Source organism: Macrotis lagotis, chromosome 3 (assembly GCF_037893015.1).
Source record: "Macrotis lagotis isolate mMagLag1 chromosome 3, bilby.v1.9.chrom.fasta, whole genome shotgun sequence".
NCBI classification, from domain to species: Eukaryota; Metazoa; Chordata; class Mammalia; order Peramelemorphia; family Peramelidae; genus Macrotis; species Macrotis lagotis.
In genome coordinates this window covers 46,471,522-46,491,338 of record NC_133660.1, presented here as the reverse complement: position 1 = coordinate 46,491,338, position 19,817 = coordinate 46,471,522, and the positions used below count along the sequence as shown (strand labels likewise).

The 19,817-nt window shown below is 36.0% G+C and overlaps 1 protein-coding gene and 1 long non-coding RNA gene across 10 annotated transcripts in view; one reads left to right on the top strand and one right to left on the bottom strand.

The window, feature by feature from the left end:
• The window catches only part of MAPK10 (mitogen-activated protein kinase 10), a 184,695-nt gene that overhangs the window by 71,030 nt on the left and 93,848 nt on the right, over nucleotides 1-19,817 (top strand). For 7 of the 8 annotated variants that reach the window (XR_012476894.1, XR_012476893.1, XM_074228604.1 and 4 more), the window contains one exon: nucleotides 4,217-4,288. Coding sequence is in view for 5 of the 8 variants with exons in the window: in XM_074228604.1 (XP_074084705.1) it covers nucleotides 4,223-4,288 (66 nt within the window). In the remaining 3 variants the exon portion in view is untranslated. Of the gene's footprint in view, nucleotides 1-4,216; nucleotides 4,316-19,817 lie in introns of those variants that run through there. The other variant, XM_074228606.1, reaches the window with a different exon arrangement.
• LOC141517535 (uncharacterized) overlaps nucleotides 98-19,817 on the bottom strand; it is a 77,915-nt gene continuing 58,195 nt past the window's right edge. For both annotated transcript variants that reach the window (XR_012476897.1, XR_012476895.1), the window contains one exon: nucleotides 98-169. This is a non-coding gene — a long non-coding RNA (uncharacterized LOC141517535). The remainder of the gene's footprint in view (nucleotides 170-19,817) is intronic.

The window sequence follows — 19,817 nt, the reverse complement described above, 5'->3', positions numbered from 1 at the left end:
TATTTTATCAAGCATAGTATTATGCTTTAAAATTATATATCTTAATTGAAATACTTTATTGCTAAAAAAAAATGCTAACCCATATCTGAACCTTCAGCAGATTGTAATCTTGTTGGTGGTGGAAGGTCTTGCTTGGTTTTGATGCCTGTTGATCGATCATGATGGTTTGCTGAAGGTTGAGAGAGTTGTGATAATTTTTTCTTTTTCTTTATTTAATATTTTATTTTCCCCCAATTATATGTAAAATAAATTTCAACATTCATTTTTAAAATTGAGTTCTAAATTCTTTCCCCTTCCTCCCTGTCCCTCTCATTGAGAAGGAAAGCAATTTGATATATATTGTACATATGTAATCATATAAAACATATTTCCATATTACTTATGTTTTAAAAGAAAACAAAGACCAAAATAAAATCTCAAGAAAAATAAAGTTTTAAAAAAAGGAATGCTCCAATCAGTATTCAGATTCCACTACTTATTTCTCTGGGCTGGATAGCGTTTTTTCATGCTAAGTTGTGGTGATGTCTTAAAATAAGAAAACAATGAAATTTGCTATGTCAATTTTACTTGAACACAAGGGCCATTAAAGGGTTATTAATTAGCCTAATTATCAGTGAATAAGAAGACTTAAGGAGAGGCAGAGAGATGGGGTTGGTGGAGCAGTCAGAACACACACAACATTGACTTGTCTGTCTTATACAGTGTGGTTCATGGCATCCCAAAACAATTACAATCATAGATAACCATTCACAGATCGACGGACAATAAAATGGAAATGCTTAAAATATTGCAAGAATTACCAAAATGTAACACAGAGACACAATGTGAGCATATACTGTTGGAAATATGGTGATGGTAGAATGACTCAATAAAGGATTGCCACAAAACTTCAATACAACTTGTCATTGCTAAGGTTCAAAATAATTGTTTACCTTGATAAGATTATAATGATGAAAAATTTATTTGAGATTCATAACAAGGGAATTATTTAGGACTGTTTTCCAGAAAGAATCAGGAAAAAAAAGAAAGAGTCAATAAGTTCCCCAAATTATCTCCTCCTCCTCCTCCTCCTCTTTCATGTCACTCTAGGGTACCATATTACATACAGGAAGTTGTGACTAAAATCCTTTTAGAATCATATTAGATAATGCCTTAGGCATTCATGATGTTTCTACCTAATGGTGTCATATATTTTTTGCCCTGCCAGGAAATATAATTAGCTACCAAGTTTTTTAGCAATCAATGAGACTATGACATTAAAAGCCCCTTTAATTTTAATGTCCCCTGGGAACAAGGAGTTTCTTATGCAACAATGAGCAATGGTACATCTTTCAGGGAGAGCAGCAGCAAGTGCCAGGAAAGACTGGGATGCTTGCTTCTCATAATAAGCTTTTTTTATTCATTAAAAATTAAAGACACATTGTAGATGTCTGAATTTTATTATTGTCTACTTCTTTTTTTATTTTTTGTTTATTTTATTTTATTTTATTTATTGTCCACTTCTTTTTTTAATAATATTTTATTTTTTCCCAATTATATGTTAATTTTTTTAACATTTTAAAAAAAGGTTTTGAATTCCAAATTCTATCCTTTCTTCTCTCCCTTCTTTCTTCCCTGAGAGAGTTAGAAATCTAATATATAGAGATAGAGATGGAGATAGAGATAGAGAGAGAGATATAGATAAAGATAGATAAATGGATAGATATAGATATATAAAACATTACCATAAAAGTTATTTTGTACGAGAAGACAAACAACAAAAAGAAAAGTGAAAAATGTTATGCTTTAGTCTGTATTTAGATAGCAGTTTATAAAAATACTGCAGCTAGCATGTATAAATCAGTACTATTAAATTCTTTCAGGCCTTTGCTGTCCTCAACTCTTTGTGATTTGTCAGATGGAAAACTATACAATAGTAATAATAATAATAATAATAATATAACAATCTAACATTTATATAGCACCCACTATGTGCCCGTCATTCTACTAAGCATTTTACAAAGAGTTCTCTCATTTGATCCTCATGATACCCCTGGGAGGGTGCTATTTCCATTTTACAGTTGAGGAAACAGGCAGACAGCTGTGAAGTGATTTGCCCCAGGATTAGAGCTCTAGGTTTCTAGATTGAACTGAGAAGTATTTCTATGAAGAAAGTACTAAATGTCTCAGATTGTGGAACCAAGTGCTTGTTTTTTTTTAAGTTTATGAAACAAGATTTATTCCTTAAATAATGATCTCATCTGTTTTCCTCCTATTGGAAATATTTAATTTTCTTCAGATACCATATTTTGAAATCTTCTGTCTTCTTGTTGACTTGGTTTCCCATCCCTCACTGGTTGGGAGCCCTGGGACCACAAGTTCCCTCCATCTCAATTCTTCTTGTTCTTTGCTTTTATGTTTCTCAAGAGCTGTCAGAGTATTGGATAAGACAGAGAGCATGCTTGCTTCCTCTCCTCTGAGTATTTAACATTCAAACTAGCAGGTTCATTTTAGAACAGTAGAACAGTAGAGAAAACTGTGGCAGTGACAGACAGTGGAAGTTCTGGGTTTACAGTCAGGAAAATCTTGCCTCCAGGAAAAGAGCGTAAGTCGTGTGACCTTGGGAAAGTCACTTAACCTCTTCAATTACTTAGACTCTATTTTTCTTCATAAGTAAAATCACACCAATAGCACCTGCCTCATTTTGCTCTGTTAGGTTCAAATGAGACAATATATGTTGATGTATTTTGCAAATCTTAAAGTATGTAATAACAGTTTTTATAGCATGGGAAAATATTACCTGTTAATTGTTTTTAGGCAGTGACAATGAATGTGACATCATTATATCTTTGTCTACCTTACTTTTTTTTACTATATTCTTCCCCTAAGGGCAGGGGAATTTTTATACTTTCAAGGGGAGGGAGAAGGGGAGAGAGACAGACAGACAGAGAGAGAGACAGAGAGAGACAGAGAGACAGAGACAGAGACACAGAGAGAAACAGAGACATAGAAAGACACACAGAGACAGAGAGACAGAGAGAGAGAGAAAGAAACAGAGAGAGACAGAGAGATAGAAGAGACAGAGACAGAGAGAAAAGACAGAAAGACACACACACACAGAGGGAGAGAGAGAGAGAGAGAGAGAGAGAGAGAGAGAGAGAGAGAGAGAGAGAGAATAAGAGTGATTCCTTTTTACCCAGGAAAACAAACTTGCTCATAGTGTTATGTGGTGAACAAGATGAAAATGCAAATAGTAGTAAGTATGAGTAATTTTAGCTTTCCTAAGAATGTTTTATATCAGAAATAACGAAAATGTATTAAAACTCATCTTCAAACAGAGTAAGAAGAGTACAGAGTAATGCACACATATTGATAAATAATTTCTATGAAAACATGAACATTCAACTTATCCATTCAATTCCTGGATTTCAGAGACAAACGCAAACCAGACTTCCCATGATCTCTTGGTCCTGCATTCTAAAAAGGGAAGACAATATATAGTGATGTAGAAATAGTGACAGAGCGCCCTGGCAGGAGTTGCTGGGGGTATAGGTAAGGGGGCCAGTTTCTTGGGGTGGAAGTGAGAAGGAGGAGTACATTCCAGGCTTGAAGGAAGAAGAGACCTACTGAAGAATTGCAACCAGGCCAGTTTGAATGAACCTCTCTTAAATAGGCAGAAGATTACAGGGTCACAGATTGGAGGCAGGAGGATGGCTACTATGACCTAGTACATCTTTCTTAATTTACTGAAGAAGAAGCTAAAGCCCAGAGAGGTTAAGTCCAGTCACTGCCTGAAAGCCAGTAATTCCAACAATATTTCCATTTATGGGAACTAGAAAAAAGTGAATCATTAGGACCCAGGACTGCATTATTTAGACTCAGTATAGACATCAATAAGCATTCTGGGTTTTCTTGATCTGTGACTTAGCCTTAATTTATCTAAAGAGGCTTCTTCTTTATACTAGGAAAACTCTAATGAAGTAAGGATGAGTGTGTAATGAGGCTAAATCTGTAGCCACTTAAAGAAAGTCTTTTGTAAAGACAGGAATGTCTTTTTTTTGATGGGAACAAGGCAAAGCAACTGGGCTAAAGAGCTGATGTTGTTCAGGACAGGTGTGCAATCTAGGTTTTGCTCAGTAGTCAACGCATGACTGATAATCAATTAAACTTTGCTATTTTAAAATAACATCAAATGAAGTGCTTTGGATTATCTAATCCCGTTGTTTTTGTTTTGTAGGTATTTATGAGCCGCTACTTCTTGTCCTACTTCAGTGAACCTACCTTCGATGTGAAAATTGCCTTTTGTCAGGTGTGTGTTTCTTACAGGTAAAACAAGGTACAGTATATTCCCTTGTACTTCCATTTTCCCATGTTCATCATTCCATCTTGTCACCCAATATATAACATATTTGGAATGCAATTATTTCAGTGCATTTCAGAAGACCTAAATGATTATAGCACGGAGATGGGAAACTGAGGCTAAAATAAAATTAAAAGGCAGATCAGGTCCAACATCTTCCCTCTTCAGTATTTTTTTGGTACTTTTGGGTACTTTTGTGTTGGGATTCAGGAGTGAATGTGGAGGTCGATTGAGGCATGTGCAAAGCCGGGTTTCCTGTTTCTAAACATGTGGGACGTGGTGCTGAAGGTGACTTTGGGGGATGATTATATCATTGGCTTCCAGATTCCCATGCAGATAAGCTCAGTGTTTGGGTAGCAGTCTTTGAGCAATCCCTTTATTGGCCACTGGACAGGAAGAAATGCTAACACAGATAAACTAATAAGCATTGCCCCCAGGTTCCATGAAATTGGGGTCTTTCCCTTTCTACCAAGCACATGGTCCAGACTGGATTCAATTCTAGGGAAGCTTTCCCTCTAATGAAGTGAGTCAGAATCCCTGTTTTTACTATCTTGTGTCCTTATGTCCACAACTTGGACATACTGGGGAAAAGTTACTTTAAGCTTAACTTTAAAAAAAAAAATTTATTTAAGGCAAATGGGGTTAAGTGACTTGCCCAAGGTCACACAGCTAGGTAATTATTAAGTGTCTGAGGCCAGATTTGATATCAGGTTCTCCTGACTCCGGGACTGGTACTCTATCTACTGCGCCACCTGGCTGTCCCTAAGTTTAACTGTTAACTCAGGCATAGAATATTTCCCAAATAGAGAAAAAGCACAACAGAGTCTAGTCTACAATATGAATCAGGCATGGGAGAGGTGGGAGCTTAGCAATGTGCCCCTCAAGATAAAAATAAGCTGGGGTTTGAGCTCATCTTCCTGCTGGTGTTCACCTTCCTCGAGCAGTATGGGAGGAGAAGCAGTTAGCTAGGTGGCACAATGGGTAGAATGTTGGCTCTGGAGATGGGGAGATTCATCTTCATGAATTTAGATGTGACTTCAGACACTTACTATCCGTGTGACCTTGGAGAAGTTATTTGACCCTGTTTGCCTTAGTTTCTTCATCTAGAAAATGAGTTGGAGAAGGAAATGGCAAACTAATATCTTTGACAAGAAAACCTCAAATGGAATCATGAAGAGTTGGACATGACTGACAATGACAAAACAACAACAAAAACATAGAAGTATCTATTTCCTACACACAAAAGAATGTTTTCCAGAACATTCACAAATATGCAATTGATCTAAACAGATTTCAATGGGAGACGTGATCATTTCTATTTTATCCCTGTCTAGGAGGATGACAATAAAGCCCTATCAGAATATAAACCAGGTTGTGGGATTGATGAGTAGACATTCCATAGTTTGCTTCAGCTCTGTTATGTTCCCCTCAATACAGAATGGGACCAGTAATGGAACTCAGCTCTCTGCTGGAGTTCACTTTCTTCAAGACATGGAGTTGTTAAAAATGCCTCCCTTTGCCACCAAGCAGTTCTGTCCAAAAATATCAGCATCTCTGAACCTCTTGAATCACAAGATGATGTCAAACTTAGTCATCAACCACTTTAGGATCAATGTTTATCTAACTAAGAGCTAGAAAGAATACAGAAGAGGAACCTCAATCTCAGGATCAGAGCACTGCCTTTAACTCCCAGGTGTTCAGTCTCATGGCGGTTATGATGAGGGACAGCGCCAGTTGCCTTTCCCCCGGTTCCTTTAAAAGGAAAGTTATATGATGCGTCTTAAAGACTTTAAGGGAAAGAGAGAGGAAAGAGAGGGAAGGAGGTGGGGGAAGAAGGGAGGGAAGAACACTATCCTTTTAAAGGTCAACTGCATTCTTCCTGCTCAGGAGCCAAGGCGGCGATAGTCATAATCCCAAAGCACCAAGCAATAAGTCACACACATGGGTAACTGGAAGAACCCAGGAGGCTCGCCATCTCCAGTTTTCCTTTCAGCAACTGAGGATCACATGGCTAGAAGCAGGAAAGGCTGCTTTGTTCATCCTCTGTTCATTCTCCAGTTACAGAAGGAGAGAGAGAGGGTGCTTGTTAGACACATCTAGCGTTGAATCACTTGTGTGGATTGCTTTCTTTCAATATTTCACTCTTAACAAAAAATTTCAGGGTCTTGGAGAAGTTGTTGAAATAAGGCTTGTAGTAAGCTACGATTATTTCTGAAACAATATATTGTAATTTTTGAATCCTTCAGTTTGGTTTTTAAAATAGGTGCAATTTTTAGAAATGATGCATTGTTGGATGTATGGGCCAGAATAAGTTCTCAAGTTTAGGACTCGGTATAAGAGATTCTAGGTGCAATTTTTCATGCCCTATGACCATTCTCTAAGTAACAAGAAGAATCACAGGTTTTCTCATACATGTATGCATGATTCTTCTTCTCCCCCCATCCAAATTGTAGAGCCCAGAAAGGGGGCATAGCTCAGGGCAAATCACTTTAAAACAAAATATGAGAATGTGGATTGTTGCAACTAATCAGAAGAGAGTGTGGAGGAGTTGAGTAGTGTCTAGAATACTAAGTTTGGATTCAGAAAGACCTGGTAACTGGGTGCCCCTAAGAAAGTCACGGGCCTTCTAGGAAGGAGCAGGATGCTCAAGAGCTCAGAAGCAGCCACAATGATGAGCAGCGGTGAGACAGCATCCTCTGCTCTGCTCAGATCTTAACGAGGCAAGAAAGGAAATACCATTGACCCAGAAGCAAAAACAACTGAAGAAAGAAGGGAGCTCTGATGGCAGCAAAGATGGCAAAGATGAAAGGGAATCTGTCTATCCCTAGCAGGTATCTAGAAACAGAGAGCTTTACCTGAAGCTGTCATTCATAACTGCCATTTCAGTGATTGAAAGTCATTGCCAGAAGATGACTTTTTTCTCCAATTTCCTCTCCATATGCTTGTCCAGGAATAAGCATTGTATTATCTTCTACTGACTTCTCCTTTTAAATGTTTCCTGTATCTTGATTTTGCCTTAAATATTAAGAAGTCAAGGGTTTGGTGAAAATGCATAAAACTTAAATTAGGGTGGGGGACCAAACCTTTCTCTGATTAGTAAGAATCTTCTACACTGGGAACTCTGAGCATTATCATTGTATTAATATCTTTTCATCTGATTTAAACTTTGCAAAGCAGGAAAGTTATAATGATGTTTTCGTAGTCTTTGATTGTGAGAAAGATAGGCAAGTAAGGTAGGGACTGCAGAGGAATGGATGATATTCAACTCTGTCATTTCCATATGGGAGATGAAAGCAGGACTGTGTGAATAATGCCTCTCTCCAACAACATCCACTAAATTACAAAGTAATTTAAGTACTCAAGGACCTCATTCTCCTCATTTGTAGCATGAAGAGCTTGAACTCAGTGGTCTCTAGGGTTCCTTTCACTTTAAGTCTATGATCTTATTTTTTTTCCTCTTCCTAAATGGTTCAGGTATTTTGTTATCTTGTGGCATAACATAATGAAGAATAAACCTAATGATCCAGATAAAATACTCCTTTAAATAATTGGAAAAAAGATCATATTTTCCCTTTCTTTAGTCATTTTCTTTAGCCATATTCTTATGACAGTTTCTTATTTCTTACCTTCCTTTGAATGTCCTTGAGATTACTTCTAATAACTGGTGCCCCAAATGGTGCCCACTGCTCTTTTTCTGACTGAGGAAGCAAAAAATGGAGAGGGCAGTTGCCTTCTTCTGGATGCTCTGTTTCTATTAAGACATCCTAAGATAATATGACCTTTTTATAAAAGACCACACCACTTGGCTAACAAATACTGAGGTTGTAGCCATGAAACTCTTCAGAGTGTCCAGACAATCCAACCTATTCCTGAACTTCAATTAACTCTACAACACACCAGTCAATTAGTCACCCAATTTTGCTTTTAGACTTAGTTTAATGGAGAATCTGTTATCTCCCATTCCATTTTAGGATAGTTCTAAATATTGGGATAGTTCTAGGATAGTTCTATCATTAGGATAGTTTTAAATATAAAGCCAAAATTTGCCTCTTTGTAACTTCTCCTGATTGCTCTTAGCTTCCTTTTAAGTCAAATAGAATAAGCCCATATAGATAGATACCATAGATACCATATGTCCCCGAAGTCTTCCCCAATTTCTTCATATTGCACAACTTGAGGCCTTCACCATTCTTGCTGCCCTTTTCTGGACATTTTCCAGATGATCAATATCCTTCTATGACACTCAGGATAGAACCCAATTTTCCATAAGTTACTTAGAGAGCAAAATATGGAAAGACCATTATCTCCTTTTTCTTGGAATCCTTGCCCCCTCAAAGCAACCTAAGATCATTTTGATTTCTTGGCTGCCATCACTAAAACCTCTAGGGGTTTTTTCCTCCTTTGTGATTTAGCCATATCTTTCTCATTCAGAATTTGTGCACTTGATTTTACTGAAGTTCAGAAATTTAAATATGTCACTATTAAATTTCATTTTATTAGCATCACTCCAATCTTTTTGGCATCTATGCCCTCACATAGTTGTCAAAGTGATTTTCCTAAAGTTCAAGTCTGTCCTTAACTCTCTATGCTTCAACCAAATTGACCATCTTATAGTACATAGCATTACATTTCCAATCACCATGCTTTAGTACATTCCCCCATTCTGGGAATGCTGACTCTTCTCAGCTCCATCTCTTGGAACTCCTAGCTGCTTTCAAGACACAAGAATAATGTAAAATCTTGGAATGTAGAGATTTTTAGAGTTTCCCTCCTACCATCTGAATGAGGAAGAGATCTTGGACAGCTTGAGGGCCCCTTATGCCCTTGCTTTTCACCCCTCCTCTTCCATACTGCCCTTTCCTATCCCCTTCTTTCATCATGGGCTAGGAACAAAGGAGAAGAAAAAAAAGTCAATCCAAATTGATGCCCTTGGAAAATCTGTGCATTGGGGATCTGTCATATCTAGGAAGGAGAAAGAAAAAAATATGCCAGCATAGCTATAGAACATATAGTTATATGTGGTGAGAGACGCCCACTCTAAGAACATTCTGGTTACTATAGCCTTGGTCTTTGTGGAAATGCATCTAGTCTCAGTACACCAAGAAAACAAGATACTTGAAACATTTCAGTTGCCTCAAACTTGGTCTCTTCATTTTTTAAAAAAAGTTATTTATTTATTTATTTTGAATTTTACAATTTCCCCGCTAATCTCACTTCTCTCCCCCCACAGAAGGCAGTCTGTTAGTCTCTACATTGTTTCCATGGTGTACATTGATCTAAGTTGAGTGTGATGAGAAGAGAAATCCTATCCTTATGGAAGTAAAATAAAGTATAAGAGATAGCAAAATTATATAATAATATGGTTTTTTAAAAATTGAAGGTAATAGTCTTTGGTCTTTGTTCAAACTCCACAGTTCCTTATCTGGATACAGAAGGTATTCTTTATCGCAGATACACCAAAATTGTCCCTGGTTGTTGCCCTGCAGGGATGAGCAAGTCCATCAAGGTTGATCATCACCCCCATGCCGCTGTTAGGGTGTACAATGTTCTTCTGGTTCTGCTCATCTCACTCAGCATCAGTTCATGCAAATCCCTCCAGGCTTCCCTGAATTCCCCTCCCTCTTGTTTCTAATATAACAGTAGTGTTCCATCACATACATATACCACAGTTTGTTAAGCCATTCCCCAATTAATGGGCATCCCCTTGATTTCCAATTCTTTGCCACCACAAATAGAGCTGCATTGAATATTTTTGTACAAGTGATGTCTTTACCCTTTTTCATCATCTCTTCAGGGTATAGACCCAGTACTGGTATAGCTGGATCAAAGGGTATGCACATTTTTGTTGCCCTTTGGGCATAATTCCAAATTGCTCTCCAGAAAGGTTGGATGAGTTCACAGTTCCACCAACAATGTATTAGTGTCCCAGATTTCCCGCATCCATTCCAACATTGATCATTGTCTTTTCTGGTCATATTGGCTAGCCTGAGAGGTGTGAGATAGTACCTTAGAGATGCTTTAATTTGCATTAATAATTGGTGATTTAGAGCAATTTTTCATATGACTATGCATCGCTTTGATCTCATCTGTAAATTGCCTTTGCATATTCTTTGACCATTTGTCAATTGGGGAATGGCTTGTTTTTTTAAAAACTTTTTTATTCAGTTCTCTGTATATTTTAGAAATGAGTCCTTTTATCAGAAATACTAGTTGTAAAAATTGTTTCCCAATTTACTACATTTCTTTTGATCTTGGTTACAGTGGTTTTGTCTGTGCAAAAGCTTTTTTTTTTTAGGCTTTTGCAAGGCAATGGGGTTAAGTGGCTTGCCCAAGGCCACACAGGTGCAAAAGCTTTTTAATTTAATGTAATTAAAATTACCTAGTTTGTTTTCAATGATGTTCTCCATCTCTTCCTTGGTCATAAACTGCTTCCCTTTCCATAGATCTGACAGGTAAACTATTCCTTGATCTTCTAGTTTGCTTTTAATATTGTTTTTTATGTCTAAATCCTGTATCCATTTGGATCTTATCTTGGTATAGGGTGTGAGGTGTTGGTCTAATCCAAAACTTGGTCTCTTTAAAATTTAATCTTGTTGAAGAAAACTTAGACTTTTCATCTTGGTCATATTCCATGAGAAATCAAGGTAAACTGAGGCACTGAAGAGATTATCATGTTCTTTTTTTTTAAATCTTCTGTGCCTGTTACATAGCAGACAGTGATTCACGAATAGTGATGGTTCAGCAATTCCATCTGCAAAAGGCTTCACTCCCTTAGCATGCAATACATGCAGACTTCAGATTTGAACTAAGGTTTCAATGTTCGCTTCTGAGTATTAGTTATATTTTCTCTAGTTGAAAGATCACGTTGCTTTAGAGAGAAACAGAAGCACGAGACATCTGCTTCCTTCTGGCACCTATCCAATATCATCAGTCCTTTATTTGAAGGTGAGAGACAGTCTGGCATATTAAATTCAAGGTTAGGATTCAGATCTTACTTATGAAAACTACTTGTGTGAGCAGGGGTAAATTATTTAACTTCTCATTTTCCCTGGTAGCTAACTAGCCTACATATTAGAGATCAGCTATGAACTATATTAATGGAGTGGATGACTCCCACTAATGAAATCTCAAGTAACTTCCACCTTCCCAGCAAAAAAACTTCTATTGGAAACAGGTTCCTCCTATTCCTCTTTTGATCTTCATGTTGATCCTAACATATCTTTGAGAAAAGGTACTTCCTTTTTTGACAACTTCAGCTTATATTTGGTTTTAAAGTTCCAGAAGATAGTCTTATAAGAGGACTATGCTACAATTTCCAGAAGATAGTCTTATAGGACTATGCTACAATTTCAGTTATTCATCTTCAGTTATTCATGCCCTGATATCATGTCTTATACATATCCTTTTAAAATTCAATTTCATTGATTATCTCCCATTGAATGCCTATCCTTTTCTTCAGATAATCCCCCCTTTTTATTCTCTTTTGAATGACTGGTGATTTTTATTATCAGAATTTCAATCTCAAGAATGCTTCTCCTTCTTGAACTTACTACAGGATCCTAGTCATCCTGTTTGTAAAATTTTGAAATTTGCTCAACTAAAGCCTAGACTTATTTCCAGCATTTCTCCCTTTATTATCACAAGTTCTTTTCCTTTTTTAGGAAATGGAGCTAAGTGGCTTGCCCAAGGCCACACAGCTAGGTAATTCTTAAGTGTCTGAGAGTGGATTTGAACTCAGGTACTCCTGACTCCAGGGCTGGTGCTCTATCCACTGCACCACCTAGCTGCCTTTTTTATAATCACAAATTCTAAGGTGACAGTCACTTTCACCAACCCACCCAATGTTCAATGATGCTATGAAGCAAGGCACTTATAAATGATTGAACATTTAGCGGAGGGAAGTCCCAACCCATCAAGGATAAGCAACAAGGATGAAGTGGCACTTAACTTTCCCAGATATTCATGCCCTTCCTCTCAAAAAAGTTACTAAATTACAAAATATTCTTTAAATCAGCAATACCTCTTCGAAGTCTATATTCAAAGATATCAATAAAGAAAAGAATTTACCTATATATAAAAATGCATTAATTTTTTTGTAACAGCAAAGAATTGGTAACTAAGATAGTGTTTATCAATTGGACAATAGCTAAACAAATTACAGTATATAAATGAATTGAATTCCATTATGTGGTAAGAAATGATGAAGGGGATGGTTTTAGAAATACTTGGAAGAACTAATGACAAATGAAGTAAGAGAATCAGGAAAACTATTGCTGCTATGAGACCAACATTGCAAAAATAAATAATTTTGGATGATTAAAGAGTCATGATTCCGGAGAATTGAAGACCAGAAATTCAGAAGATACATATATATTGGACATAGAAAAATCCATTTTTCTTGACTACGAATATTTTAATCATGACTATGACTTAAGAATATTGTTTTTACCTTTCTTTTCTAGTGCTGTGAGAATGGTTTAAAAATGCTTCCTAATTTGGGGCAGCTAGGTGGCACAGTGGATAGAGCTTTGACCCTGGAGTCAGGAGTTCAAATCCAACCTCAGACACTTAATAATTACATAGCTTGTGTGACCTTGGGTGAGTCACTTAACCCCATTGCCTTTCAAAAACAAAAAAAAAAGAGAGAGAGAGTAATGCTCATTTAAAAAAAACTTAAAAAATGGAAAAAAGGTGGGTCTATATGGCTTTAATCTACTTAGGACTTTTAAATGCTGTACATTTTCCTGAATTAGTGTCCATCTCATTCACTGTCTAGTTTTTATGCCTTTAAAATATTCATTTCTAGATATTTTTATATATCTGTATACTGACACACTAACTCAAAGTATTAGTTCAACTGTTCAACACCAGGCTATAATCCTATGACTATACATTTTGATTCATTTCACCCTAATATATATGGTTAGACAAGTCTTTTTCAAATGACCATGGAATTCATTGTGAAGATTCTCTAACAGGGATGGACTAGTGTAATGCTACTTGGCAATGGAAGCAATTAGAGAATCTTTTTATTAATTCTTTCACTGGAGATCTGTGTGGAATCTCCTTTTTGACATTTTGTGAAGAATTTAGAGGAAAATATCCCTCGGTTCAATGCTCATTTATTAATAGCAGAGCACTGAACAAAGATGTCTGAAAGTTGTGTTTGTTTTATAACTGGTGTGCATTAGACATGACTTGTTTAAAGAGAGCCTTTGAGGTTATATATGTTGTTCTACAAATTCAAATGAACTTTAGAAATCAGTGAAAAATAGAATTGGTTGGCTTTTTACATTTTTTGTACTTTTCTTTGGGTTGTCTTGCTGTGAAAATCTGTTCTACTTTAGAAAATCATATACTTGTTTCATTTCATGGGACCTTCACTACAAGTACAGACTGGTCTAGAAAAGATTTAACAGCTATGGTCAAGTGGGTTAGTAATTTATTTTTCTTTTTTAATATATTGCTGTTAATGGCTTTTGTTTTTGCGTTCTATATTTTCACCTGTATTCCTCCACCTCACCTTTCTTCCCTTCCAAAAACAATAATGAGACAACGAATCTTTTAGAAGAAAAAATAAAAAGAGTAATAAGAGGAACATTTAGCAAAATCAATCAATACAGTGGGAAAAATATGACAGTGTATGCATTACTACACAATTGAGGATTCTCCCTTCTGCAAAAAAAAAGTTAGAATAGGAAGAAGTAACATCATATCTGATATTGGGAACAGTGTTCTTTTTAATTTTGCAACATTTATTTTTATTGCTTTGTGGTTATTTTTTCCATTTTGTTATTGTAGTCATTTTCATTATTTTCTTAGCCCTGTTTATTTATCAATTAGATAATTATCAGTTCATGTTAGTCTCACTGTGCATAGCAGTATTTTATTACATCTATGCATCATAATTTGTTTTACCATTTCCCAATTGATGGGCATTGACTTTGCTTTCAATTATTTGCTAAAGAGTTCCAAAAAAGTGCTGCTTAAAGATTTTGGAGTATGTAGTAACCTATTTCTGTGTGACAAGCCATGGAGCCTCTGGATCAAAGACTATGCTGATTTTTGTCCATTTTATTTTTATAATTCCAAATTATTTTGTTTACTTCATTCATTATACAAAACTTGTCTTTTTTTAAACAAAAATTTGATTAATTCATTTTTGCTTGTACAACTGTATTCTCTTCTCAATAAATCCTTCCAGTCCCAGACTACCTTTCTCTACAGCAACAAAAAACATTGAGCAAAATCATTTGTGTGGTAGCTGTGACTGACATGGCAATCACAGTATATCACTTTTCTTTAGAGAGGAAGGCATGTTCTATCATCAAGGATCTAAAACCCCTTTCTCCACCTAACTATTCCAGAATCTATTTGAAACTACCAGAAACATAGGAAGACCAACAACTCAAGAACTCTCTCTTTTTTTGCTTTACTCTTTCACCTCTTTGCTCAGTCCAACCTTCCTAGAACTCATTAGAACAGCTTGGCTGCTCACATTTCTTGGATGAACTGGGGATCAATCACTAATGCTGAGGTCCATTAGACCCACCATCTGCATTCTTTCCACCCTGTAGATATCTACTGTTATCTGACTTACTAATATAACTTCCAGGACACCCAGACCTTGCCATCTGCACTACTGTTGAACTCTTAGGACTTCTAGGCCTTTCCACAAATAGTGCAGATAAATTCAATTTTATGTGTTGCCTTCTGTAAGAAGAATCCTTGAAGACAGGGACTATCTTGATTTTTCTATTTATATTCCCCAAACTTAGTATATAGTAAGTACTTAATAATTTTCTTCTTCTTCTTCTTCTTCTTCTTCTTCTTCTTCTTCTTCTCTCTCTCTCTCTCTCTCTCTCTCTCTCTCTCTCTCCCCTTTTCCTTCCTTCTTCCCTTTCTTTCTATTTTACCCCATTTCTTTTGTCTTTTAGAGTTGTCTTCAATTACATTATCATTATCATGTCTCTTCATCTTCTTATTCTTTGTTCCTTACAGTGAAATAAAATTCTATCACATCAAATTCTCCAATCAAGTCCGCAAATAATGGACTTCATTTTTTTCTTTTTCTTTTTGGAAAGTTTCATGCAAATTCATTTATTATATCTCTTGTTTGGCTAAGAATATATCTCATAGGGGTGACTAGGTGGTACAGTGGATAAAGCACTGGCCTTGGAGTCAGGAGTACCTGAGCTCAAATCCGGCCTCAGACATTTAATAATTACCTAGCTGTGTGGCCTTGGGCAAGTCACTGAACCCCATTTGCCTTGCAAAAACCTAAAAAAAAAAGAATGTATCTCATAGAAAAATGAGAGGAAAGGGATGGGATAAGGGGGAATGAGGGGAGGGAAGGGGGAGTAGGTGATAGAAGCAAAGGAAGCTCATGGGAGAGGAAACAGATACAACACACTTCTGAACAGGTACAGGATGAAAGAAGAGAGAGAATAGAATAGATGAGAGTGGGAAGGAATAGAGTGGAGGGAAATACAGCTAGTAATAGCAGCTGTGGGAGAAATATTGAAGCAACTTCTCTGGTGGCTATGATTGAGAAGGCAACTCACCCCAGAGACAGAGCCATTGGAACCTGAACACAGACTGAAGTACATTTTTTTCCTCTCTCTCACTATTCTTGAGGTTTCTTGTCTTTTTTTTGGGGGGGGGAGGGGAGCTTATGATTACTCTCACAACAAGATTATTGTAATAATATAAAATAAACAAAAGAATAAAAAAAGAATATATCTTATAATCATAACTGTGAGAGGTGCATGATCTGCCATTGTTCTTTAATATTAAAGCCATATCCATTTAGGAAAAATTGTGGAACATGTATAAAATATTACTCAAAACTTAATTTCTGCCAGATTTCCAGGTTTCAGCAGTTTTTTAAAAAAATTCAATTGAGTTCTTTCCTAAGTAATATATGATTTACTTTTGTTTATTAAACAATAGGTTGTTGAGTTCAATTGTTTATGATTTTTCCTTGTCAGGTCTGTTCAAATCAATAAATTACAGGTTTTAATAGTTAAAATTTAAAAATGTTTTTTTAATATTTTAACTTGTAAATACAAGCTCAGTCCATTTATTTTTAAAATTTTGAGTTCTGAATTCTCTCCCTCCTGTCCATTTGTTGAAAAAAGCAAGTAATCTGATATAGGTTAAAATAAATTAGAATTTTGATGATTGCTGGTTTGAGGTCTAAAAGTACTATTGCGTCTTCATCCTTTCCTGTGTGTATCATTTCCCTTAATAATTTTTTAATGTTTTTGAAAGGCAATGGGGTTAAGTGGCTTGCCCAAGGTCACACAGCTAGGTAATTATTAAGGGTTGGAGGTCAAATTTGAACTCAGGTCCTCCTGACTCCAGGGCTGGTACTACCCAGCTGCTCCTTTCCCTTGATATTCTACATCTTCTGTTTTTTCCCAGTTGAATTTTATTATTATTTTATCAAGTTCTATGAAATATCCCTCTGATCACTTGATTTATGTAGCATCAAATGTAAAATTCCCTGTGGTAATAATTCATTTTTATTATATGGGAATGACTGGTCCTGACTATTCCTCAAGTTATTTGTGTTGTTCTCCATTTCATTGAACAGGAGCATTTTGTAATTGAATCTATACAAGTAATTTCTGTGCTTTGGTAGATTGAATTCTAGATGCTTAGTGGCATGACTCAGAAGTTTTTCTATTCTACCAATTATCTCTGCTGTGAAGGTCATAAATTCTGTTTTCACAAATCTAGTTCTCTTTTAAGTCATTCAGGAGAATCTTGCTATTGTTCTGTACTCTCTTGGGTATCTATAGGTATTAATTCATTTTCCTTTTTCCTATGATATTTATTCACAGATGTTAATATTTTCCATGTTGTTTTATCTGCTAGGTTCAAGTCACTAATTGAGTTTGCTTACTTCCGAGATCTTTGGTAGTTTTAGTTTTTAAACTTATTTTTACATATTGTGCACTTTCTGATTCCATGGTTTTCAAAGCCATTTTGGTTTCTTCCCATCCTGGGCAGGTGTTTCTATCTCAAGTCACTACCTCATATCAGTTCACAGAACTGACTCCATTTGGATCCTAAACTCTTTTGCTTAGGTTTAGTGGGGTTCCATAAAGTCACACAGGTGTGTCCTTTTTTCTGTTTCCTCTGTTCCTCAGTTCTCTGGATGAATTCTGTTGCTGCGGTTCCGTACCATCACAGTTTTCTCCCATCCATCAAGCTTTTGTCTTTTGATGTTCTATGACATTGGTGCATGTGTTGTGGAGAGACAGAGTTAAATTCCTTTCCAAACCCAAGAGTCATCTTGTACAGCTCAGCAAGAGTTTGTGAGTGGTGCAAGATGAGGTTTTTATTTTTTAAAGAAAGATTTTATTTATTTTAAGTTTTACAATTTTTCCCCTAATCTTGCTCCCTCCCTCCACAGAAGACAGTCTATTAGTATTTACATTGTTTCCAAGCCATGGTACACATCAATCGAAGTTGAATGTGATAAGAGAAAAATCATATCCTTAAGGAAGAAAAATAAAGTATAAGAGATAGCAAAATTACATAATAAGATAATGGGTTCCCCCCCCCCCCCCCAATTGAAGCTAATAGTCTTTGGTCTTTGCATTTCTTTCTCTGGATACAAATGGTATCCTCCATTGCAGATACCCCAAAATTGTCCCTGATTGTTGCACTGATAGAATGAGCAAGTCCATCAAGGTTGATCACAAGATGAGGTCTTAAGAGGACATGTTAAGGTTTAGAGATTCCCAGTCTTCTCTGTTAGTTCTCTGAATTACTACATTTTTGTGTTCTTTATGTACCAGTCTATGGGAATAATTGAAACTGTTTTTATCTCTTGAATATAATTAGTATTTTAGAGAAGTTTGAAAAGTTGTGAAGATCAGAGAAAATGTCTAGTCTTCCATTTTGTTGATTGGATGACTCAAGTTTTGAGCATATCATTTATTTATAGTTTTTAATCTACCTCAAAAATGATGTTAGTAACTTTTCTTTCATAATTCCAAATTGGTTTCCAAACAATTGGACCAACCAAACCCCACCAAGAATTTCTAAGTTTGTTTATCTTTCCCATGCCTTTCTAATGTTGACTATTATTGCTTTCGTCATCTTTGTCAATCTGATGGATATGAAGTTATAATTCAAAATTACTTTACTCTGTTATTCTACAGTGATTTATAGTTTGTTTTTTCCCCATATTTTTGTAAGCCCATCTAGTTATGGCACATTTAGTTGACATCTACTATGATTTGCCTCTGTAACATTTGTCCATGCCTGGCTTTACCCTATGGAGTCAGGAAGATTATGTCTAATGCTTTAAATTCTTGAACATATTTTCTCTTCTCCAGGCTAATTAAACTCACTTTCTTTAACTATGACAGTCACAACTCTTTACTTTCTTCATTGTTCCACTTTGCAAATGCTATAACGTACCAAATCCCATCTTAAAATATGTAGTCCAGAATTGAATATAATATTCCAAAAGAGGACTGAAAAACAGATTACAAGAGGATTATTGCCTCCCTATGTGTTGCCACATCCTACCACTTAGTCACATTGAACTTAGAGTCACCTAAAACTCCCAAATCTTTTTCAGAACTACTGTTGTTTATGACTTCTCCATCTTGTACTTGTGAACTATAAGAAACTTGGTTCTTATGAAGAGTAAGACACTATATTTACCCTTATTGAATTTCAATTTATTAAATTGAGCTTCCTAAGGTTTGTGTGATTTGAAAATGTTACAAGAATTTCATATATACCTTTATCCAAGTTACTGATAAAAATGTGAGATAGCACAGAACCAAGTCCAGATCCCTTGGGTATTAATCACACTGGGTCTCCTTCTATGCTGATACTGAGCCACTGAAAAGTTTTAACTCTTTCTGTTATTGTTTCTTCATCTTCTACAAAGAAATAGCGTGATATGCTTTATCAAAACTTTGCTAAAATATTGATAACTGTATCCACTGCATTTCTCAATCTACTAATTTAGTAGTCCCTTTAGAAGAGAAAATGAGGTTAATCTGGGATGACATGCTCCTGATAAACCATCCTGGCTCTTTCTAATTTCTGCTTCTCTCTCATTCCTTTTCCCATTTCTTTAATAACCAGTTTTAGAGCTTTCCTAGGAACCAAAGTCAAGCTCCATGACCTGAAGTTTGCAGACTGCATTTTCTTCTGTTTTTGGATAAATAGGACAGCATTCCAATCTTCCAATTCCTTTTCCAATCTGTGGTTCCTCTACTTTCCCTTCATGATTTCATACATGTCACTGAATGACTCAGAAATTACATCCACATTTTTTTTTCTGTATATGAGGTTAATAGTTCTCCTGACTTGAATTAATCCAAGGCAGCTGTTCCTCTCTTACTATCTCTTTGGGCATGAGGTCATTATTGCTCCATTTCCTGTACCCTCTTGTTTCCCTATTAAGTGTAATAAATTTCTACAATGAACACTTTGTGTGTGT